The 25,826-nt window shown below is 38.3% G+C and overlaps 1 protein-coding gene across 1 annotated transcript in view; it reads right to left on the bottom strand.

Moving 5' to 3' along the window:
• Positions 1 to 25,826, bottom strand: part of cntnap2a (contactin associated protein 2a) — a 573,759-nt gene that overhangs the window by 223,555 nt on the left and 324,378 nt on the right. Inside the window, exons 11-13 of the mRNA XM_079806533.1 lie at positions 22,289 to 22,395; positions 20,694 to 20,813; positions 19,015 to 19,215 (exon numbers count right to left, since the gene is read on the bottom strand). Of these exons, the coding sequence (XP_079662659.1) occupies positions 19,015 to 19,215; positions 20,694 to 20,813; positions 22,289 to 22,395 (428 nt within the window). The remainder of the gene's footprint in view (positions 1 to 19,014; positions 19,216 to 20,693; positions 20,814 to 22,288; positions 22,396 to 25,826) is intronic.

Raw genomic sequence — 25,826 nt, forward strand, 5'->3', positions numbered from 1 at the left:
TTCATAAATAATAGGAGTGAACCATCTTTCTATATCTATAGTCTTTGCCTAAGTTCTGTCTGAGAAACCAGGCCATAGTGTACAAAAGCCTCTATAAGATGGTTGACAGACACCCAGAAGTTTCATGCTTGCTTCTGATTTTACATAAGCACAGCAATATCTACTCAATGAAACATTAGTACAACATCCATTGTACTTTCAGGCCATTCTAACATTCAAACTTTTTTTTCCAAACCAAACATTAGTCTTCTCTCAGTACTGAATATTGTGGTGGCTTATGAATCTGTGCATAGAATCAGGAGCAGAGAGTCAGGCTAGTCACTTTTGCACTTTCGTGGCACGTCCTGAACGTTCACAGGACATTAAAGCGCCAGATCAACCGTAACAAATACATCAGGAACACACATCTGCTTTTATCACATCATCATTAGCACCACCTCCTGTTTCCCACAGATTTACATTGACCCTAATGCTATAAGAGTGTATTTGGTTTGTATCTGCCCGTTTTCGAAATAATGTTTTGTCTAAGCACAACCTTTACAGACCCAGTGCCCCCATCCCATGCAAACTCTTGATGCGTAACATTTCCAATACTGTAGCTCTATGGCTATGTTTACACTGTCAGTCCAAATCAGATTATTTGTGTATCCGAATCTGATCTAAAATTTTTGACTGTCCAGATTATGTATCGCAACTGTTCAGATCGGATTGTGTGTCCATGCCGTTCTTTCGTTTTCCAGAATATCTGCATTGGTTTCTATGGCAATGACGTTGCACTGGTAGGCATACGCCAAAAACAACAACTGCAGCATGGAGGGATTGCATTTCATGTGATTTTTTGCCATTCACACTTGCTAAATCTGATCTGATTTAAATCAGATATGTACTAAAATCGGATTTGGACTGACAGTCTAAACATAGCCTAAGCATTCTAAGGCTACGTTCTGACTGCAGGTAAATGTGGCCCAGATACGATTTTTTTTGCTCATATGTGACTCAGATCTGTATTTGTCATAACACAGAGTGAATGGCACAAACCACTTTCACATGCGGTCCTAAATCCGATACAGGTCAGATGGTTTGCAATGCCTCTGAATAGTCTGAACAATCATATCAGAATTCATGCGACTTTTACATCACTCTAGAGCAACATTCGTCACAATTCAGTCGCAAAAGCTAGTCACTGACTAGTAGTCAGTAGAAGGACAGTGATGTGTCAGAACTTATGAGTATTACAGTGACAGCTCTATATACAAGCAAAACATGCGGGCTCATTTCATAAATGTTTAAAAACTCTGCTCTCTTTTTTCGCATCCTAGTCTTTGTTTTATTTAATACTGCCTGCGCATAAATCCACTGGCTTCCGCAGCAGATCACACTATAAATAAACGCATAATCACTTAGTTTAATGTTCACTGTGTTTACTTCTGTATGACATTCTATGACGTTCTTTTGAGCTTGCGGGTCAGTTCAGGACCATGATCTGTTCACACTGGAATCTGATATTGGCCACAATTAAAACAACGTATCTGAGCAATAAATTTGATTTTTTTTGTGTTTTCATGTTTTATGGGGACTTTACATAGACATAATGATTTTTAAACTGTACAAACTGTATTCTATCCTCTAAGCATACGCGTAACAGAATACTTTCTGCATTTTCAAAGAACATTATTTAGTCTCAACAATTTTGTATGATTTATAAGCCGTTTTCCTCATGGGGATCAAAACATTTATTTTTGACATTTTGTCCTCATAACGTAGGGTTTACCTAGACTTAGATAAAAAGAGTCTTGAGACTATAAAAAACTTGTGTATTAAGTGTTTTTCTCAATAGGAAGATTTGGCTTTTACAGCACAGCCAAAAGTAGATCTATTACCTTATCAAATAACCTAAATTGTGCAGGGTTAGGGTTATCGTTTATCATTTCTCCCTCTCTGTACCGTCTGGCACTCTTCAGAGACAGACAGCATTACTGTCAGAGAGATTAATCATGGATATACAAGACAGTCTGTCTATTAACCCAGCCCAAAGAGAGCTAACACTACTCTGACACTGCCTTCAGTGAGACAGAAATGTGCAGTGCATAAATGAATGATTTTTCAAAGCTGCGAATGCATTACACAGAGTCAAAGGCTAAGTGTTTACCAAATGTGCTAAAGTAACAGATCGTATTCACACATTTGCAAGTGATTCAACTTAATTGTTCACATCATCTTTTAGAGTTACACTTAACATCACTGGCAGCATATTACGAATAATTCAATAATGTCAGAAAAACTTCTGATGAACTTTACAAACTAAAAAGAGACCAGGCAGTTCATTAGGAAGCTTTCCATGCTCACCATTTCCCAGTTATTAAATCTCCCATTGTAATGTTATAATCTTTTCATCCAGTTAAATCCCCTCATTATAACTTTCATCATTCATCTTATCAAATCTGATACAGCAGAGCAAACTAATAAGACCTTTAAGGCATCGCAAAAGCATCTATTATATAAGGGAACAGTCTATTGCAATATCTAAATGATATCAAAATCTTCTTTTCAAAGAATAAGCAAAAGCTAGACTTCCTATACTATCTAAAATAATGTACATTCATTACTTTGTGTTAAATATTTCATGGACTCACAGTCATTTGTGGTTTTCTCAGATCACAAGGATGTAAAGCAGTTTGAATCTCTCAGGAAGTCAGGATCAGGATGTGATCTCAACAGGGTGTGAAGATTGTCTACACACAAAAGCATACAACCATGTCAATCTGCATTTTCCGAGACATTTTCCAAATTGACTGAGAAAAATTCTGTTTTTATCTCAGTGTACAGAATTTTAAGCAGAGAACGCCAAGTCTCTCTGCACATCACTGTCAGGATGGGAAAGGAAGGCTATAAATTAAGCTCTGAGCAATGAATTTCTATAACTTTAACAAGGCTTTTCCTGTCGTTTATGACTATTGGATTCCATGTAGAGCAATATCTACCTAATGAAATACTGAACACAACTGCAAAAGTGCAATTTCCAGTCCTAATTAGATATTCCATCACAGTGGGAATCCTGTACCGTTCAAAAATTTGGGGTCAGTAAGACTTTTTTAAAATAAAGAAATTAATACTTATATTCAGCATAGATGAATTAAATGAATTGAACTGTGTTCAATCAATCAATCAATGAATCAACAAATTATACTTTTAATCAGCCATTATGGCTCTACCTTTCTTGCACAGAACAACCAGTCTGGTTTCAAAAGCGGACTCTCAACTGAGACTGCCCTGCTCTCGGTTATTGAAGCTCTGAGACTGGCAAGAGCAGCTTCCAAATCCTCAGTAATCATCTTGCTGGATCTGTCTACTGCTTTTGACACAGTTAACCACCAGATCCTCCTGTCAACCCTCATGACGAAGGGAATCTCAGGAACCGCACTCCAATGGTTCAAGTCTTACCTCTCAGGTACGTCCTTCAGGGTGTCATGGAGAGGTGAGGTGTCGCATCTTGCTATTGGGGTGTCTCAGGGCTCAGTGTTTGGACGACTTCTCTTCTCCACCTACATGTCATCATTAGGGTCTGTCATTTCTATCACTACTATGCTGATGACACACAACTCTACCTCTCATTCCAACCAGACGATCCAACGGTAGCTGCTCGCATTTCAGCCTGCCTCGCTGAATGAAGGACCACCACCTTCAACTAGACCTTGTGAAGACAGAGCTGCTTGTGGTCCCGGCCAACCCAACAGTCCATCACAACTTCTCCATTCAGCTAGGTAATTCAACCATAACTCCATCCAGGACAGCCAGAAACCTTGGAGTAGTAATTGATGATCAGTTGAACTTCACAGACCACATTGCTAGAACAGCCCCTGGTCCTGCAGATTTGCTTTCTACAACATTAAAATGCCCTTCCTATCAGAGCATGATACACAACTCCTTGTCCAAGCTCTTATTCTATCCAGACTGGACTATTTAATGCTCTATTGGCAGGCCTTCCAGCATGCACTATTAAGCCTTTGCAACTGATCCAGAATGCTGAAGCAAGAGTGATCTTTAACAAGCCGAAGAGAGCACGTCACACCTCGACTCTAAAAATTGCACTGGTTGCCAATTGCTGCTTGCATCAAATTCAAGGCACTGATGTTTGCCTACAGAACAACTACTGTCTCTGCACCTCTATACCTAAACTCATTACTCCAGAGCTACGTGCCATCCAGAAGCTTGTGTTCTGCAAGTGAACGGCGTCTTGTGGTGCCATCTCAAAGAGGCACAAAATCACTTTCACAGACCTTTAGCTGGACTGTTCCCTGCTGGTGGAATGACAAGCCTAACTCAACCCGAGCTACTGAGTCTTTAGCAATTTTCAAGAAACATCTGAAGACGCATCTATTTCAGCAACACTTAGTTTGATTGCTTCTATTGCTCTCGTCATTTCTAAGTAAGCATCTGCTAAATGATTAAATGTATATAAATGTAATTTTTACTATAACAAAATGATATACAATTTATTTACAATAATTATAATGTTTAGGTATAATAACAATAATTTGTCACTTTTATGGTAACACTTTACAAAAAAAATAATTTCATTAAATTCAACATCACTTAATGGATTAGGCATCATGAACTAGCAGTTAACAAAGCTTTTATTTATAAGCTTTTATAGCATTTATTAAATCCGGTTAATGTTAATCCATAGATATACCCTGCTATTGTTAATTTTCGATTCATGTTTGTTCATAATCCATTTACCAATGTTAATTCAAAAAGTTTTGAAATGTTACATTAAATTAACCTAGATTAATGAATGTTGTAAAAGTATTTTTCAATGCATTAAACTAATACAGTATTAAGAATTTGAAATTTACTGTAAAGTGTCACTCTATGTATGCATGTCTATATGCAAATACATTGCTATCAGAAATGGGAAAGGTAAAGGGCAGGCCATTTTCCTGGAACGCGCTCTTAATTTAAACCATAAGCAATCCATGAACCCCTCGTGCCAGCAGGCACAAACAGGGCTGACCATGTTGATAATGAAGCAGCTTGTGTTGTCCTGAACCATCTGGAGCACATGAGGCAAACTGTGGCGTGGCTGCCCAGCGCAATTAACTGCGCCTTCCTCTTGGACACTGTTTTCCTCCTATTGCTGCCATGGGAGACAAACTGCATCCTGGGTAAAGTCCATCCCATTGTCACGACTAAATTTTAATTTCTGCTCACAGACATAACACCGCAGACGGCTGTCTCATAACCATGGGCAGGGCACTAGGCTTAGCATCTTTTTTTTGCTGCAACTGTGGCATTGATAAATACACGGCTTACCTGGAAAGTATACGTTACTTTTTTTGGAAAGGGAAGAGAAAAAGATAATTTTTCATTAACTTCAATCTGAAAAACTAGGCATGAAGATTTGTGGCATTCCAGTCATGCACAAAAGCGGGCTAAGAAATGACATATGACGGTGTCAATAAAACATATGACTATATTATTGAATTTAATGATGCATTAATATATGCAAATGGTAATAGGCCGTATTTCACGGTGTGAATGATTGGGTGCACAAGACGCGTACTTGGTTTGTTGCCTGATCATTAACTCTGAGTAAGACACACAGATCTCAATTCAAAGATCCACACAAACCTCCAGGATTCTAATAAGCTCTTGAAATTGAATCAATTTCTATTATATCTGATATATACATCATGCATGCTAATAAGACATCAAACATCATGTCCTCAATTATAACATTAAGGCAGCTCCTATCATGTTAACTGAAGTAAATGCGATATATCTTGCGTGGTTTAACATCACACAGAATATGTCCATAGACCCAGTCAAATGTTGAGATTATCTTTTGGACAGGCTGTGTGTGTGTGTGTGTGTATATATATATATATATATATATATATATATATATATATATATATATATATATATATATATATATAAAATACCGATCAAGCATAACATTATGACCTAATATTGTATTGGTCCCTCTTTTGCTGCCAAAACAGCCCTGACCCGTCGATGCATGGACTTCACTAAACCCCCGAATCTGCTGTGGTATCTGGCACCAAGATATTAGCAGCAGATCCTTTAAGTCCTGTAAGTTGCGAGGTGGGGTCTCCATGGATCGGACTTGTTTGTTCAGCACATCCCACAGATGCTCGATTGGATTGAGATCTGGGGGATTTGGAGGCCAAGTCAACACCTCAAACTCGTCGTTGTGCTCCTCAAACCATTCCTGAACCATTTTTGCTTTGTGGCAGGGCGCATTATCCTGCTGAAAGAGGATACAGCCACCAGGGAATACTATTTCCATGAAAGGGTGTACATGGTCTGCAACAATGCTTAGGTAGGTGGTACGTGTAAAAGTAACATCCATATAGATGGCAGGACCCAAAGTTTCCCAGCAGAACATTTCCCAAAGCATCACACTGTCGCCGCCGGCTTGCCTTCTTCCCATAGTGCCTACTGGTGCAATGTGTTCCCCAGGTAAGCAACACACACGCACCCAGCCATTCATGTGATGTGAAAGAAAACATGATTCATCAGACCAGGCCACCTTCTTCCAATTCTCCATGGTCCAGTTCTGATGCTCACATGCCCACTTGTTGGCGCTTTTGGCGGTGGACAGGGGTCAGCATGGGCACCCTGACTGGTCTGCGGTTATGCAGCCCCATACGCAAAACAAACTGTGATGCGCTGTGTATTCTGACACCTTTCTATCAGAACCAGGATTAACTTCTTGAGCAATTTGAGCTTGTCTGTTTGATCAGACTACACGGGCCAGAATTCGCTCTCCACGTGCATCAATGAGCCTTGGCCACCCATGACCCTGTTGCCGGTTCACCACTGTTCCTTCCTTGGACCACTTTTGATAGATACTGACCACTGCAGACCGGGAACACCCCACAAGAGCTGCAGTTTTGGAGATGCTCTGACCCATCTAGCCATCACAATTTGGCCCTTGTCAAACTCGCTCAAATCCCTACACTTGCCCATTTTTCCTGCTTCTAACACATCAACTTTGAGGAAAAATTTTTCACTTGCTGCCTAATATATCCCACCCACTAACAGCTGCTGTGATGAAGAGATAATCAGTGTTTTTCACTTCACCTGTCATAATGTTATGCCTGATCCGTGTATATAAACTGAACTGAACTTAACACTAAGGACTCATCTTTGACAGAAAAAGTGCCTTTGCCACACCCCAGAGGATCCATTCCCTAATTAAACTTCCTTCACTGTCACCGGGTCTCATGTGGGACAAGGGCATTTTAGAATGCTAAATATATTTACATGGCACTGAAGCAAAGACGCAGCCAAATAGCACAGTACTGTTGACTCGCCTGTAAATAGGATCGCTTCACGACAAAACAAACATCGCTCAGATCTAGTTAACATTTGCTAAAGGTTGCACCAGAACAATGCGATCTAGAGAGGAATATTTGGGTCTGTTTTGGGAAATAAAGTCTAATCACGCTCTTCCTGTCACGGTGGTAATATCCGATTATTGGTGTCATATGCAAATGATGTGATTTACAGAGCTGTGTTTCCTCTCAAATTCTAAAAGGAAAATCATGTGTGAAATAGTGACATTGGCCCACATAAACAGAGGTCCCAAAATCTCAAAATGTCTGAATATCACTGCATTGGAAAACAAATACTTTTTGGGTCCACTTCATATGAGATTTGGCTTACACTTTATTTTAAGGTGACTTAGTTACATTGTACTTACTCAAATAAGTACTGAGTAATATCAACTATGTACTTTGTATAGAGTTACGTTATGGTTAGGATTTGGTTTAGTAACTGGTAATTATGCATAATTTACTGTTATTACTAGTAAGTACATGTAATAATGTGTAACTACGTCATTTTAAAATAAAGCGGGTGACACTTTACAATAAGGTTCCATTAGTTAAGGTTAGTTAATGCATTAACTAATATTAACTAACAATGAGCAAAACATTAGTTTCAGTACTTATTAATCTTTGTTAACATTAATTAAAAAAATACAACTGTTCAATGTTAGTTCATGTTAGTTCAGGTTCATTTACTAATGTTAACAGATACAACTTTTGATTTTAATCAAGTATTAGTGAATGTTGAGATTATCATTAATTGGCATTAATAAATGCTTTAGAAATATTTCATTGTTAGTTCATGTTAACTAATTTAGTTAACTAATGTTAACAAATGAAACCAGTTACACTCTATTTTAAGGGTATCATTGTAAGTGTAATAGGATTGGGATTTGGTTTAGGGTTAGTTGCATTTAATTATGCATAATTTACTGTTATTACTATGCCAAGTACATGTAACATATGTGACAAAGGAACTGTATAATAAAGTGTTACCATGAAACTTTTTAGGCCATAATTAAGATGGTTCCATTGACACTTTAATGGACTTTAAAGAAAAACATATTCTATATATAAAATACTCAAGTGAATGCACTTTCTCTTTGACATTCAAAAACATTATTTACAAAATTAATGTAGTAAATTCTTAGCATTTCACCTCCCACCATGAATAAAACTATAATTACACCCATAACTGAAACATTACTGACCAACATTTTGGTTCATTTTAGCTAAAGAGCTTTGTCTGTCCTCACACTGACAGAACACCCGCTTACTTTGCATCTCATTATGCATTTGAGCTGTTTCTCTGCATATCTTTCTCAATATGAATAGTCTGGCGGTCAAAGGGCAAACGGTTGGGTTCATGTAGAGTAAACCAAATGACGTCAATTTCAGTTTATAAGTGTCATGGCAATGAGCCGTCTGAGCACCTCTAATAATTTCTGAAGCACAAAGGACAGTCTGCATTTTAATGTGGTTTTAAACTGTGCGGTGTGGACATGCTCTGGTTACTCTGATAGAACGTTTATGCAACATAATTTATCTTCAAATCCTCATTCAAAGACCAGGAAGCACATAAGAGCACAACATTTTAAGGCTTATGCTTTTTCCTTAATACACGGACCAGCAAGCAAACATTTAAGGTCAACAGCGAAAATAAATATGATGAATTAACTAATAACAGAAGCCATTTATTTTGATAGCTCAACAAAAGCAATTATTAATGATCAATGTAGTGCTGCGTTTAACCTCACTGTAAGCAGCATTATAGTTTTGAAAAGCAGGGTTAACACTTCTTAGAAGTTAGTAGAAGCAATTTTTTGTGCCAAGCAAGCACCACAGTCATAGGAATAGTTCAACTAAAAAAAATATCTGTCATCATTTACTCATATTTATGTTGTTTTTATACTCCAAAAACTACCTCTTAAAAAGAATAAAATAATCTAATCAATGCAATATAGTATATAGTCTTCTACTCACATACTGCCACAACCAGATCACAGAATCAGTGTTGAACTTTAATTTGTAAACAAATCAGTCTGAGTAGTTGAAACATGAATCAGTTTTAATGAATTTTTCATTGAGTTTTCAATTAATTTTCTTTGTGAACCAGATCAACACTGAAAATGCCACACACAAAAAAACTGATTCAGTTAAGGACCCAGTTCTTGAGTTCAACTCACTGAATTATTTATCTGTTCACAGTGGTTCTTAAGTTCACAACTCCAGTGAATGATGACTTCAAATTTCAATCTGTTCCTCTCACACAGATACCATCTGAATTCAGAACACTTAGAGCACAAGTTATTTGATTTTTTGGGTCTATTTTAGAGGCCCGAGCACGGAGGGGGCCCGTGATTGGCAGAGGAAATGATTGACAATCGATCGGGAGCACCTAAAGTTTTCCTGTTGGGCCACTCGCCAACCCCCCCCCCCCCCCCTATTAAGCGCTGTTATTTACGCTACTGAAGTTAAACCGCGCGCACATCCAGCAGTCGCAGCGTGGACGAACTCTATTGAAGTCATAACGAGCGCCAGGCAGTCGCTTTATCTTTTTTAATTTGATACAAGCGCAACATCATGTGTACAGTAAAGGCTCTGTTTGCGAAACTAGCTGAACCAGACAGAAAAGCTCCGACCATGTAAACTGAAGTGCTGAGGTAAACCATAGGTTGCCTACACGATGGCCGTAGCCAGCTATGAGGTCTCCGAGATCCGGATTTTTCCAAGGTGTACATAATAAATGTTGTGAAATAATTGACCAATAGAGTGCTTTATGTACACAGAAGCTGCTGCGCGAGTCGTGTGACACTGTAAGTAGCTAAACTAAACATTTCACATTTTGACAGCTGTTTTAGGATATAAATGTTAAACAATGAAAAGACTATCAAGCAGAGCTCAGCTTTAGGAGGGGAAGAGACAGGGCAAGAGAAGGAGACTGAGAGAAAAAGAAAGAGTGAAAGAATGATGAGAAGAGTGATAGAAATGAGAGAGTGATGAAATGAGGAGAGAGGTATGACAGATAATCTACTGCCCACTAACATGGTTTTGAAAGCTATTTATTATTTAATTTTATTTACCCTTCAAACATCTTAAAATGCACATATATAGATCAGAGAAATCAAAATTTTCTTGGTACCTCAAATTTGGGACCTCACAGGTTTTAAAACTCCTTAAGGCAGTTGCATGCTCAAATGTTGTTGCTTTTTCTGGAAGCCTGTTTGTTTTGACTTCATATCTGGAGTTAATGCATTTATGCTGTTAATGTGTTGCAGCCTGGAATATTTATATAGGCCTACTTAATATTAAAATGGGAAATTCAGACAGTATATAGCTACTCATTGTATCTCTGTGCTTTGAAAAATTAGTTTTTAAAAAATACAAATTATTTCTGTGGTAGAAAATGTTGTGGCACCAAGATCGGCTACTATGGGGGCCCTTGGGCTTGTCATAACCCCAGGGCCCTACATGTTCTTAATCCGGGCCTGGTAGTCATTATGAACAGATGTTGTATGAAACAGGGCAGTGTGAAGATTCTTCAAAAATTCTTCTTATGTGTTCCAGAGAGAAAAATATGGGCAAATAGGCTTGGAACAACATAAGGGTGAGTAAATGATGGCATTGGTGAACTAGTCCTTAAATTGCTCTTTCCATAAAAAATGTGACATTTTGATGCATTGACGTTTGTTTTTTCTAAAATCCTGAAACTTTTGGTTTGATTGAGCAGTATATCTAGATGACATGTTTGCTTGAACTGGGGAAAAAAATGCAACATACTTTACACTTGGGTTTTCTGGCAGATTTGTAGATGGGAAGATTGCAAGAGTGATTTGAATTTGAGAAGACTCTTTAGGAAACACCACTAGTCACCCTCTCTCTCTCTTTCCTCCTCTGGTCCAGTGTCTTGTTAATCATTTTCAGGGCTGCCCTTTGCGGTTTCACACATTACATACTGCTATAAAATCTTTATGTCTTGAGAGGATCTACAACTCTCCTACCGATAAGACCAGAATACAAAAAGAACATCACAGCAGATAATGCAGGGTATTCAAGGGATGCACAGAGAAGTCATGTTCACTTATGCCCTATTAATGTTGTAAATGCAGATTAAATTACATATACACAAACACACAAACAATTTTTTTCAGCAAAGACACATTAAGCTGATCGAAAGTGACAGTAAAGTCATTTATAAAAAAAAATCTATTTCAAGTAAATGCTGTTCTTTTGAACTTCCTATCAGCATGTTAGAATGATTTCTGAAGGATCATGTGACACTGAAGACTGGAGTAATGATGCTGAAAATTCAGCTTTGCTGTCACAGGAATAAATTACAGTTTAACGTATTTTTTATCAAATGAATGCAGCCTGGGTGAGTCCTTCTTTTAAAGAGCTTATCGAGCCCAAACTTTTGAACGGTTTATATATATATATATATATATATATATATATATATATATATATATATATATATATATATATATATATATATATATACTTATATATACACACACACACACACACACACACACACACACACTGTACATATATGCATGTTTATACAGTATATATACACACACACAAATACATTATGTTTATACACCAATCAGGCATAACATTATGACCACTGACAGGTGAAGTGAATAACACAGATTATCTTTTCATCACGGCAGCTGTTAGTGGGTGGGATATATTAGGCAGCAAGTGAACATTTTCACTGCGTCAGAGACCTGGAAAATGCTGCCTTCGGAGGACACATTTCAAGGTAGGAAGGCATCAAGGCACGTCCGAATCTAATGTTAGCTTCACTTCCTGAGATACCTTCATTGGATCGATTTTTGAAGGCAGCATATATGTATCCTTCGCTGCCTTTGATATTCCACAATCCTGTGCTCCGAAAGTTGCGTTTGCTGGTCAGTTTGTGTAAATGTACATTTTTTACCAACATTTTCCACTTCTGATGTAATTTCTAGCGGGAAATTACTACTGTAGTAGTTAATTATTTGTTTAGTTCTCACCAAAGCTCTCTTTATTTTGATGTAGATCATTAAACGGTTACACTGCCTAAGAAGTCAGTCCGAAATTAGCTTCATGAGGTGCCTTCATGCACAAAAGCTGCCTTACAAGCCATTGTCTCATAAGGCAGAGAGGCAACGAGTCAGCTGCCTAGGTTTTCGGACGCAGCCTTTGTTCTCAAAGTTGATGTGTTATAAGCAGGAAAAATGGGCAAGCGCAAGGATTTGAGCGAGTTTGACATGGGCCAAATTGTGATGGCTAGAAGACTGGGTCAGAGCATCTCCAAAACTGCAGCTCTTGTGGGGTGTTCCCGGTCTGCAGTGGTCAGTATCTATCAAAAGTGGTCGAAGGAAGGAACAGTGGTGAACCGGCGACAGGGTCATGGGCGGACAAGGCTCACTGATGCACGTAGTGAGCAAAGGCTGGCCCGTGTGGTCTGATCAAACAGACAAGCTACTGTAGCTCAAATTGCTCAAGAAGTTAAAGCTAATGCTTCAGAAAGGTGTCAGAATACACAACGCATTGCAGTTTGTTGCGTATAGGGCGACATAGCCGCAGGCCAGTCAGGGTGCCCATGCTGACCCCTGTCCAACGCTGAAAGCGCCAACAGTGGGCATGTGAGCTTCAGAGCTGGACCCCAGAGCAATGAAAGAAGGTGGCCTGGTCTGATGAATCACGCTTTCTTTTACACCACGTGGATGGCCGGGTACGTGTGCGTCACTTACCTGGGGAACACCAGGATGAACTGGGAAGAAGGCAAGCCGGCGGAGACAGTGTGATACTTTGGGAAATGTTCTGCTGGGAAACCTTGGGTCCTGCCATCCATGTGGATGTGACTTTGACACGTATCACCTACCTAAGCATTGTTGCAGACCATGTACACACCCTTTCATGGAAACGGTATTCCCTGGTGGCTGTGGCCTCTTTTAGCAGGATAATGCGTCCTTTCACAAAGCAAACATGTTTCAGGAATGGTTTGAGGAGCACAACGACGAGTTTGAGGTCTTGACTTGGCCTCCAAATTCCCCAGATCTCAATCCAATCGAGCATCTGTGGGATGTGCTGAACAAACAAGTCCGATCCATGGAGACCCCACCTCGCAACTTACAGGACTTAAAGGATCTGCTGCTAACATCTTGGTGACAGATACCACAGCACACCTTCAGGGGTCTAGACTCTAGTGCAGTCCATGCCTCGACGGGTCAGGGCTGTTTTGGCAGCAAAAGGAGGACCAACACAATATTAGAAAGGTTGTCATAATGTTATGCCTGATAGGTGTATTTTTTTTTTTGGGCGTCAGAAGAAAATAATACAAGTAATGTTTGGTTGAGGAAATCTAAAGTATTTTCAAAAACAGATAATTTACACAATGTTTATTTCAATACTGTTACAGCACTAGACGGGGTGCTGAAAGTGAGATGATTTCTGAAGACTATAGGCTGAATGAATAATGCCTGTTTTTGAAGTCGAGCATTCAGCTCATGTCTTTTAGATTTGCCTGCTGATCAAGAAAAGGAACGCTTTTAATTGTGTGGACATCACAGACACAGAGCCCCCTGATGGTTCACGGCTCACTGTCTGCTCTTATTTATATGCTCTGCTCATACAATCAGCCACAGTCTCCAGCTGACAATATACTGTCTGTTTATCAAAACTGAACAAAAAAAGTAGGAGACAAAACAAAAACACTTTTCTCAATTCATCATCATCATCACATTCAATTTCCTTTGTGTGACAGCCAAGGCCTAATCATAGTGGAAGGTGGTTAATTTAGCTGTAAAGAGAACAATTTAAATACAAATGGACCTCTGGTCCCTCTGTAGGGGACGAGGAATAAACAAAACGTCACTGTTGATTGTGCCGTTATGGGAAGGGATGACATACGGACATGTACGGAAGACATCTCTCAACTCCGTCTCCAATGTTGAACTAATGGAGGTCAAGAGGCCCGAGGACGCCGGGGACGGCACAGACAAAGTGAGGCTGCAATAGAACAACCTGTCGGCTCATCCATGAGAGGGTTGAAGGCATCAAGAAATTAGGACAATTACAGTTTAACTTCCCAATTACCAAACTTAATGCACCCTGGATGCAATTCTGATTTAACGCTTCATTTGGCCGCAGAATGCCAGCCCTCCATAATTTGATGAAACCTGACAGTCAATTTAGAAAGCATATTTTGGGAAATAGTTTTCTCTCCCACTGTCTCTTCATATGCCTCTGAGTAGTAACTGTCTAAAGGGACGATTCAGATTCTGGGACATGCAGAGGCAACATGCACCTATTGTTTTTGAAGGGGCAACAGCGGCAGTCCTGGATCGCTTCATTCCTTAGGTAAGATAAGACAAAAGAAAACACTTTTTCGGACTAAAAAAATAAATAAAATAATAGTAGTATATACACAAACATCAACTGTAAATAAAACATACAAATACATACACATCTTAAATTAAATATATTTTAAATAATAGCATATATTTGATAATTAATTAATGTATTTATTTAAATATAAAATCTATAAGCTATTATTTAAAAGATTTTGCAACACTTTACAATTAGGTTTCATTTGTTAAAATTTGCTAAAATTAACTAACAATAATAAATATGGTTTAAAACGTTTCAGTTTAATTAAATAAATACAAATTACATTAATTCACGTTAGTTCACAGTTCATTAACTAATGTTAACAGATACAACTTTTGATCTTAAAAATGTATTTGTAAATGTTGAGATTAACATTAATAAATGCTATAGGCCTATAAGCATCATTCATTGTTAGTTCATGTTAAGCAATGTAGTTAACTAATGTTAGCAAATGAGTAAAGTCTTACCAAATATTTGTAATATATTTGTGTTTTTGTATGTTGTATGTTACAAATACATATTGAAAAATCTTAAAGTATTACAAAAATAGCATATATTTAAATTTATTGCGAGTTCATTCATTTATTCAATAATTCCGTTTCAAAATCCGTAAGGCATGGCACTTGTGGATGACAGGGACACAACACAATTCTGCACTAATGCTCATCTACTGAGCATATGCTCAGTCAATATGCTGATTGGCTGACCACTTGTCCTGTAATTGCTGCGATTACCAACACAGATCCCCCAAAATGTGATCTTGTCTGGTCATTATAAAATAAACAAAGTTATCTGGAAAAACTAAAACAGGTCAATCAAACAAAAAAAAAATCATGTAAAACTAGAAAACTGTGCTGTCATGCATTAATACACACAAGGGGGCAGACAAACACTCAAAGGGACGCTGTCCATCCTAGGTGCATAACTACAGCACTGACTGTCCTTCAGTAAAGATGAATGAAAGCCAGACAGCAGAACTGTGATGGACAAGCTTATAGTCCAGTGCACATCGCCAGCTACCATCCACTGCACAACACGGTACTCTGTAAATCTCATCATGCAATGTCTCATACACTCTCACCTCATGCACATACTCATCAAATATATGTTATTATCAATGAGAGGTATACAGACAAGTAGCTTTTAGAACACAAGACTCTGGTGAGCAGTTTTGTATTGCATTTTATTGTCATAGTGTATGTATATCTTTCCCTGAGAATATGGTTGTCAGTCCTGTATTTCAGACCTTACATTCAGTTCAGTTATTTATGGGAGTGACAACCGCATTCTATAATCAAACTCATACCGGCAAACCTGTGTGTTACATGTTTTTGTGTGTGTTTGGAGTTATGAGCTGAGTGTCATCTGAAGGTTTTAGATCCAGTCAACATCTTTGATATTACTTTGGTCATTCTCGCTATGGTTACTGGTAAGAAAAAACCCAGCTTGACCCCCGTTGCACGTTCATACAGACAGTATTTGAGACGTACCTGTAAGTTGCTGTTTGAATGGGACATTTCGAGACTCGAACCTATAAGTAAATGCGTTTGATCTCAAAAACAGTGTGAAAGTAGCCTACTGCAGCTAGTCTCTGCACATCCAGTGAGGAAAGTGCCCTCACCTGCATTGATATGTACAGATAGAGTGGACTGAGAGTGAAATTCTGTTCATGCTTAATTTAACATAGATGGTATAGAGTCAAACATGTAGTGGGAGAGAACCCCAGAGGGCAGAGTCTACAATAAGAGCAGAGGCTTTTTCCAAAGTCAGATTAGCATTAAGAACATGAACAGCAGCCTTCACTGTGCTTCGTGCTCATTAATAGATTAGCATCAGCCAAGCTGCAAATTGTTATTGCTGACTGTAATCAGAAAATGGGTCGCAAGAGTGCCAGGGGATAGTGGCAAACACTGGCAGAGCATGGTAGTACAAATAAATAAGAGAGAAGGTGAATGATCGCGAGCTGCAGGGGTGAAGAGGGGAAGGATTGAAGTGCTATATGAGAGAGAAAACAGTAGGAATGACTGCATATGTCATACAGTATATTCACTACCATTCAAATGTTTGGGGTCGGTACGATTTTTTTATCACCAAGGTAGAACTTATTTGATCACTTTTAAAATTGAGTTAATAAATGCCTCATGAAGCAAAGCGATGCATTTGTGTAAGAAAAAAATGTGTTATATATTTTTGGGCTTCCATTCAATGCCAATTAAAGCTTGGATTAGCCAGGACATTTTGTAATACAACTCCGATTGTATTCATTTGAAAGATGAAAGTCATATACACCTAGGATGTAGCCTGACGTCGTCATTCTCAATTCTAGTCAGAATATGAGTCTGATACTTCTCCATTGGGCTGTGATTATGGGGCGTGTTTCAACCGAACCAGGAAAAATCTTAATTGGATAGACCTACAACCAATCAGAGCAACGGAGCGATGCATAAAGTTAGTTGTCAAATGTCAACAGAAAAGTAAAAAAAAGTAAAAACTTGGCAACCCTGTCTGCACACACGCTGGAATAAGTTACGTTAGAAGAAAAAGATGAGTGTAAACGATCTTTGCCAGTGTTGTAAAAAAAGAATTTAAAGATACACAGAGTACTTACCAACACGATCATCATTTCTGAGAGAAAAAGTAAAGGTGATTGCATATACGAACAAGTTCTCCGTTTAGGATTAGAACAAATTCATGTTGGTAAATCATGGGGTAATTTTCATTTTTGGGTGAACTATCACTTTAATGTTAATCAAACAATTGTGGTATCATGGAGGAAAAAAAAAAAGTTGAATACATATTTTTCCTATAGATATGGGTTTTGAAACTTGTTTTCATTCCATTTTAATTTACTTCTTACACTTTAACCTTTTGCCAATTTTTCCACAGCCTCCATTGACAGCTTGTCAATTAAAATTGTCTTATAAACAGCTAATTGGAAGAGCGCACATGGAGCTATCCGCGAGTGAATCTTACGCCACCCACCCATTAACCAGGACAAATGTTTCATGAATGTGTTTGTACTTAGTTAACTTGTTTCTCTAAGAACTGGGATCCAACTATATTCTACAGCAACTTCTGCATTTCATTTAGCGCTAATTAGTTATTAAGTCCAGCTGTTAGCCCACACAAACTCCCAGAGAGTGAGCAAATGTAGTACCAATCCTCCAGAAACCAAGCCATTATAACATAAACCCCATTCTGGGATGGTTCTGTACTATTCTTGCAGTTTAACAACTGGGCAAACCGCCAAAAATAAGCAGGTTCAAACCGAGAGCAGTGAAGAGTGGGAGTGCATCAGCCACTGAGGGGCTATTAAGGTTGCATTCTTATTCTACCATCAGTTTACCCGGTTATCAAGGTACTTGACCCTCATTTGTTATGGCAAAAACTATCACAACAGTTAGATAAAATTATAATTTTTTTTAATTTAAGGTTTTAGATAACCTTCTATCAGCTCACAATTCCCTTGTCTGGCTATCATCAGACCAAGCTCAATTTAAGATTGAACATTGGTCTGGGGAGTCTGCTCTGTATTTTCTACTGCACAAGAGGCGTGATAAACAAGCATAAATTAAATGACTCTGTACGCAGTTGGATAGTCCTTCAACCAATCAGACCAAAAGAGGTGTGATCAACGGGCATCGATCCATCGCTTCTCTATCGTTCATCGTGTTAAACCCACCAATAGCGCGCCAGGTGAATAAGCCAGTCTGTGATTGGTTCCCGCAAAAGTGTAACAGAAGCAGTAGAAATGAATGTACAGGTTTACAAACTGAGTTGCAGGGCAAAATCAAATAGCCGGCAGATCAGGCTGGGTTTACTCAGTCTAACAATTCCCTATAATAATCTGTATGCCGCAAACACACACACACACACACACACACACACACACACACACACACACACACACACACACACACACACACACACACACACACACACACACACACACACACACACACACACACACACACACACACACACACACACACACACACACACACACACACACACACACACACACACACACACACACTGTGTTTTCATGTTTTATGGGGACTTTCCATAGACTTAATGATTTTTATTCTGTACAAAATGTATATTCTATCCCCCTATAGTAACCCTACCCAGCACAGAAAACTGTCTGCATTTTCAAAAAAACAGTATGATTTATTAGCTGTTTTCCTCATGGGGACCAAAAATGTCCCCACAAGGACAAGGATTGTCCCCATAATGTAGGGTTTACCAGGCCACACACACAATCTCTCTGTACCTGGTGTGTTGAGTAGGCGTGACATTCGGCAGGCGTAGGCTACGTTCTGCTCGCAGTGCTCAGCGCTGTTGGTTATAGCCGTGACCTGCTCCATAGAGGCACTGTAGTTCAGCTGCAACACCGTCCGTCTCTCCCGGCTGGAGCCAGTCACTGCCGTCTGTGCTGGTAGGTTATTCACCACAGTTGTCCACACCTTGTCCTCTGAAACGCAGATACGGTAATGGTCAAAAAAGGTGAACTGACCTAGGAAAGGCACTGCGAGATTTGGCTGTACAACAAAGGAATTGTAATTGTTTTCTGCAGGACATTCTGATGTGTCTGAATGATGTGTCTACGTTTATAACTCTTTCCCTGCCATTGACAGAATCTTCCGGCTTTCTGTGTTTTCACTGTTATGTGGTAGGGGGTGCTATGACGCATCTTCTGAAAGAGTACTGAATATCCTGATCAAAAGACATGAAGAAGAAGATGCAGAAACAAGCGTCATCATGTGTAATCATATGCATAAGTAAAAAACGCAATCATCAACATTAAACAGCATATAAATCAAAACTGCCTAATGTTACTGAATGAAATGTCAACCCAGGACACGCTATAGGACTGTGAAGCATTAATGTTGCTTTTTTAAGAAACTTACCTTCAAATGTTGACAAAAAAAGAATGGATGAAGCTAGAATAAAGCAGGTTTGCAGAGGCTGTGTTCTTTCTTTTGACATATTGCATGTTCAGATATTCATACAACAATATAAAAAAATAAAAAACGCTGGCGGTGGCTAGAAAACTTATAAAAAATGCTGGCGAGCAAAGAGTTAATTATCATTTGCTGGTCAAGGGTGAGAAACATGGCGAGCCATACGCTTTTTGTCAAAGTAATTACGCCTAATATTGTGTCAAAATATATACTTAAGTGGATACGTTTCCATATTTAACGGGTTTAATTTGTTTGTTTGTTTTGAATTTTGAAAATGTACCTATGAAATCAAGAAGAGATTTTCTGACTACAAAGTAACAATAAATACATAATTACTAACTGCACTCTGGATCCATGTGCGCAAGTGTAAATCGTTTTGTTTACGGCAATATTCCCTTCTACTTATTCAAGTTTTATTTAATGAGACTTAATTAAAAAAAAAATAAAACATGTCTAAAAACCGCCCACACATTTTGTGTTTTTAAAATCCACCTTATCCTGTAACCATAATCTTTCCTTCCCACCTTAAAGAATCACAAGATTTACCCTTCAAAGGCTGTTAAATGAACATAATATATTTCTGAAATTGACAGACACTTTCTTTTCAGAATGATTTTTGCTCTCTACCGTGTCCGCTCAGGGATTTCCTATGCTGCGAGATGACTAGAGTTCCTGTCCTGAAATGATAACATTTTATGTCCTGATGTTCCTACATTCTTGCATGTTTTATTTATTTCTTTTTGGATCAGTGGGATGATGTGGACATTTGATGAAATATATTCTTGGAAACAAATGGGTTGAGATGTTGAAAGTCTCAGGAGTCGATAGTGTGTTTTAGGAACCTGACTCAAAAGCTTGGGAACAGCGGGGTTCTCGAAAGCATAATACACAGTAAAGGATGATTTATTAATCAAGTGCAACCAGTGGGTTTTCCAGATTCATAGTGCAATGGAATTCCACAAAAATAATTCACAATTGCACATTTTACCTGTCATGTTGCAGATGACTTTAAAAGGCCCTAACGGTCCGCTTCCATCTGGGTCAATCCAGTAGGCATCAGATGATCTTCCCAAATGCTTGTAGGCCTCACAGGACTGCTCATAAACAGCTGGAAGAAATAAATAAAAGCAAAACAGCTTTATTAAATATTATTAAAATTTGTATAAGAATTTCTTTATTAACTTCATTAATTATATTAAAACATTATAATTAAAATCTATAATTTTTGGAGGTTCACCTTCAAGAGTCTTAATTAAAATTCTTACATTTTAGCCATATTTTCCCTTTATATTAACTTTTCCGAAAACTGGGCTATGTGGACTAGTGATGGAAAACTAATTAGAATGAAGTGTGAAATTAAAATACCAATTCTGCACACGTTTGCAGATTGCAATCTGACAAAATCACCATAGTGCTTTAGAGCCTGCCATCCAGAACAAACGCAAGGTAACTATCCCAGCCATCAAACTCGGAAAGTACAGCATGAACTATATAGAAAGTATTTAGTTCATAAATATTAAATGGCCGAAACAGCAACTTTCTTGTACAATATATGGAGTTGTATAAAAGTATAAATGTTTATACTTTTTTGCAAACTTGACTGTTGACCAATACAACCTTGTTTTTGTATACGGAGAGGTTTGAGGGAAGTAGCTCGACAGAGTTCAACGTCTTTCATATTGACTGTTGCAGCTTTGTAACTTCTAGTCTCTTCTCCTCTCCATCTAACCCCAGGGGTCCTAAAAGAAGTTTCACTGAAAGTTTTCTCTCAGAACTGATCCCAAACAGACTACAATAGACGTTTTCATATAAATCAATAGCTCTGTCTCAAAACCTAGTAGGCGTTTGAAGGAGTCATAGGTGCCACTCCAGATGTGAAGGTCATTCTGAAAGCTAGGCGACTTAAATGTTCAGCCTTGAAAGAAACCGTGTTTTGGCCAAATTCTAGAAGAGCAGCATCACGTTATTCACAAAGAAGGAAGTTACATCAATCAAATACGGATCAATTATGGATGTGGCGAGAGAATTACACTTCCATTACTTCAGTTAAAATGCATCGTTAGCTTAGCAACATGCTAACGTCAAACTACTGAAATCAATGCCAAGTCTCCTCTGCTTCCATTTCAGTTGGTATTTCAAAATATCATTTTTAAACCTGGTAACAAACAGAACATTTTAGAAATGTGCGTTTCAGCTGCTACGGAAGCAGTGGAAAAAGAAGCCATCTACGTCATTAACATCCTATTTATGGGTAAAAGCAAATACAGAGAAAGCAAATACTGTTACACGGAAGCCCTGACATTTCTCAGAAAGGTCTTCTAAATGTTAGTTAAACAGAATGATGTTCCTCTTGTGTGTTTCCCATGCTCCTTTTCCCTTCATTTCACAGAAAACATAATGCTATTCTTTGTTCTCTGCCATTTTTGTAACCTTTGCTCACATGCTGAGGTTTACACAAAAGAAACCTTCATTTCTTAGAAAGCATGACATGTATCAGAATAAACAACTAGTAATAAGCCGGATACACATATGCACAGTTACACACATCCCTATAAAAAGATACACCAAAACACACATTCTTACATGTGTGACAGGTGGCTCCGGTGTACCCCGTCCCATCACAGGTGCAAGCGAAGCCGTCCCAGGTCTGACTGCATCGGCCTCCATGTTCACAATGGTTTGGCATACATCTGGGGGAAAAAAAGTACAGATCTGAATTACACATTTAAATGCACGTCAGGTCAATGTAAAATGCTAGACTATCATCTTTGATTATTGCAACTAATTTTGCTGCATTTTAATGTTAAAGGGAAAAAAAAATCTCAAGACCCTGTGTTCTTTTCCCATCCGCTGTGCTGTTTTAAATAGAAGAACAATCTTTCAAGTTTTTGTACTTTTTTTTCAGAGTAGCAAAATTTTTTATATGAGCACTCAATGAAACACTACTGATTTCCAGCTCAGTTGAAAACACAGATAATGTGTTGAAGAGGATGACAATGAGTCATTTACTTTATGAAGGTCTTAATGTCACAACGTTAAAAACAGCGGAAGTTAAAAATAGACAAATGGGAATAAAGACAAACAATCAGATGGACACTCTATGAGGTGAAAAAAAGTTACCATCCATGATTCAGCAGTATTGTATTATTATTTGCATAATATTATATTAGTTATTACTATTTTGAATTAGCTTTTACTTTTTTTTTTTCAGTTTTAATTTACATTGTAGTTTTATGGTTTAGTGATTTTATTTTGTTCTTGTTTTTTAATATTCCTATATTAGCTTTATTTTTTTTATTTTTTTTAATATAACTTCAACTTATTACATTCAGTTAGTTGCCTAGGCGGCAACATTTCAAATTTTTCTAAATTTATCCAAGTTTGTTTTATTTCAAATAATAAAAAGATTTAATAGTTTTAATGTACAATAACAGCACTGTGGTAAGGTACATATTTGTGTAACACAGAACTGTGATACAGATCAAATAGAGATAAAGAAATTACAAATATCAGACAGATATAAAGAAATAACATATTTCAAATTTCACCAAGAATCGTTTTTACATCGACAGCATTTCCGGCCCAAAAAAGAAGAACAAGAAAAAAAGAGACCATCTCTTAGCATCTCAGCAGCAGTAAAAAGTATGTCATTTGCACATGGCAACCACACACACAAAGTTGTTTTCAAGCCGTGCAGATTTGCCAGCATCTTTAATCTTAGTCTAACTAAAATCTTAATTAAAGCTCTAAAGTTAAAACAATTAACTGCTTCACTGACTTTCTTCTGAACTTAATTAAGAAACAGTCATCTTCAGAGGTGTTTTCAATTGGCCGAGGATCAAAACTGAAATCTGGTGATGTGGCGCTCATTCTGAGCAAAAATTTGTGCTGAGCACTAGCTGTCCATTTCCACAGCTCCTCATATAGTCCTGCCAACAGCACATCAAATCCATTAACACGGCAAAATGTGGTATGAAATGAAATTAGGGAACAATCCCCTTGGAGCTAATACTCATTAGGCCGATGTCTCATAGGAGGAGCTGTGACAATGCCATTGACAATGAACCTTAAGTCTGACAAGTTCTTCAGCACTGCTATTGTCGTACTTTTTCAGAGCAGTGCTGTCAAACTGTAGTTTTCATATAGGATGACATTTCCCAATTAATTGGGTTACCTCATTGGCCATCTGTGCCAGGAGGAGAAAGGTACAGATAGAGTTTACGCTGTTCATTAATCAAACTCCTGCAACAGAACAGTCCCTGGAAATTTGTGGCCACTGATGACTCAGTCCAATAATAAAAATTAAGTCCGAGTCGACAGCAACTGTCACTGGGAGATAAGACCTTGGTAATAGCTTCTCGGTAATAGATTCGAAAAGATCCTTGGCCATAGCTCAGCTCTCACAAAACAGAAAGTTACAAACATTTCACTATTGTTCCTGGCTAAGCAGAGAGTAGATTGCAGAGCAGTGAGCCCGAACAAGCATTTCCTGTTACATGGTCACTTGGCTTCCCAGAGATTTCCATCACAATTTCCCAAGAAAGATAAATACTGCAACAGTAAATGTGCCATGTTTGTGTTTAGGAAATGTCTTATTGACAATAGGAAAACTATTCTACAGAACCAGTTTTCCGTAAACATTTTTCTTAAATGTAATGTTGGAAAGCCTGATTTATTCTAGTAAATGATTAATACACTCTAAAAAATGCTGGGTTAAAAATAACCCAAGTTGGGTTGAAAATGGACTAACCCAGCAATTGGGTAGTTTTAACCCAGTGATTGTGTTGTTTTAACCCAGCAATTGGGTTGTTTTAAGCAAACATTTAACCCAACCGCTGGGTTAGTCCATTTTCAACCCAACTTGGGTTATTTTTAACCCAGCATTTTTTAGAGTGTACCAAATATTCCTCTCTCATGTGTGTCATTCGAAAATTTGATTCACAAATGATTTTTTTCATAAACATGCTCTTATGCAACAGTAGAAAGTCTGATTCATTCTAGTAAACGGATTCATTCTAAACATTCCTCTCTCACATGCATCACTGGGAAATTTGATTCATTTGAGTGAATTGTTTCATTAACATTCACTCTCTTATGCAACAGTGGAAAGTCTGATTCATTCTAGTAAACGGATTCATTCTAAACATGCATTACTGCGAAATTTGATTCATTTGAGTGAATTGTTTCATAAACATTCACTCTCTTACGCTGCATTCACACGGGGCGTCAGTGTTAACGCCTGGCTGAAGCTTCACGCTGATGTGACCGTCATAGTGACAACAGCCAATCACACGTCTGCTCTGGGGTTGCATGAACGCAACTGGCTAGCGTCTGCTCTAGGGTATTTGCATAGGGCGATCTGATTGGATGACGCCTGCATTGGCGCATGAAAAGTTGAGAAATCTTCAACTTCTGCCGCTTGCAACGCGAGTGATGCGACGGAACCCACAATTCAGTTCGGCAACACATGATGTCACCCATTCGAAGTAAATGAGAAGCGTTAACGCCGATGCCCCGTGTGAATGCAGCGTTATGCAACAGTGGAAAGTCTGATTCATTCTAATAAACAGATTCATTCTAAACAATCCTCTCTCACGTGCTTCACTGGGAAATTTGATTCATTTGAATGAATCACTTCATAAACATTATCTCTCTAATGCAACAGTGGAAAGTCTGATCCATTCTAGTGAATTGGTTTATTTGGACAGCTCATATAAACAAAATCAGTCCAAAACAGATTTACAGTGTAACGTACTGCTCTGAGACAGAAGGTTTAGGATCCAAACGCAGCTCTATTAAAAGGGTAATCCACAATCGTAGTCAAACACAGGCAAAAGGTCTTACACAGGCAAGCAGTCCAAACAGGCAAACAAGCCAGGAGAGACAGGCAAAAGGGCAATCTGGGGAACAGGCAAGAAATCCATAAACAGACAGACATGAAACCAGGGAAAACGCTCAGAAATGCAGTTTACAACAAACAAGACTTCGCCATGAATGACTGAGATAACCAAGCTATTATAGGGTGAAGTGAACAGGGAAATGAGACACAGATGTAAACAGTGAGTGCTAAAGGATTATGGGTAATGTAGTCTATGAAGGAGTGACAGTCCAGGGTGGAGTG

The sequence above is a fragment of the Gobio gobio genome (assembly GCF_949357685.1).
Source record: "Gobio gobio genome assembly, chromosome: 23".
Taxonomy (NCBI): Eukaryota; Metazoa; Chordata; class Actinopteri; order Cypriniformes; family Gobionidae; genus Gobio; species Gobio gobio.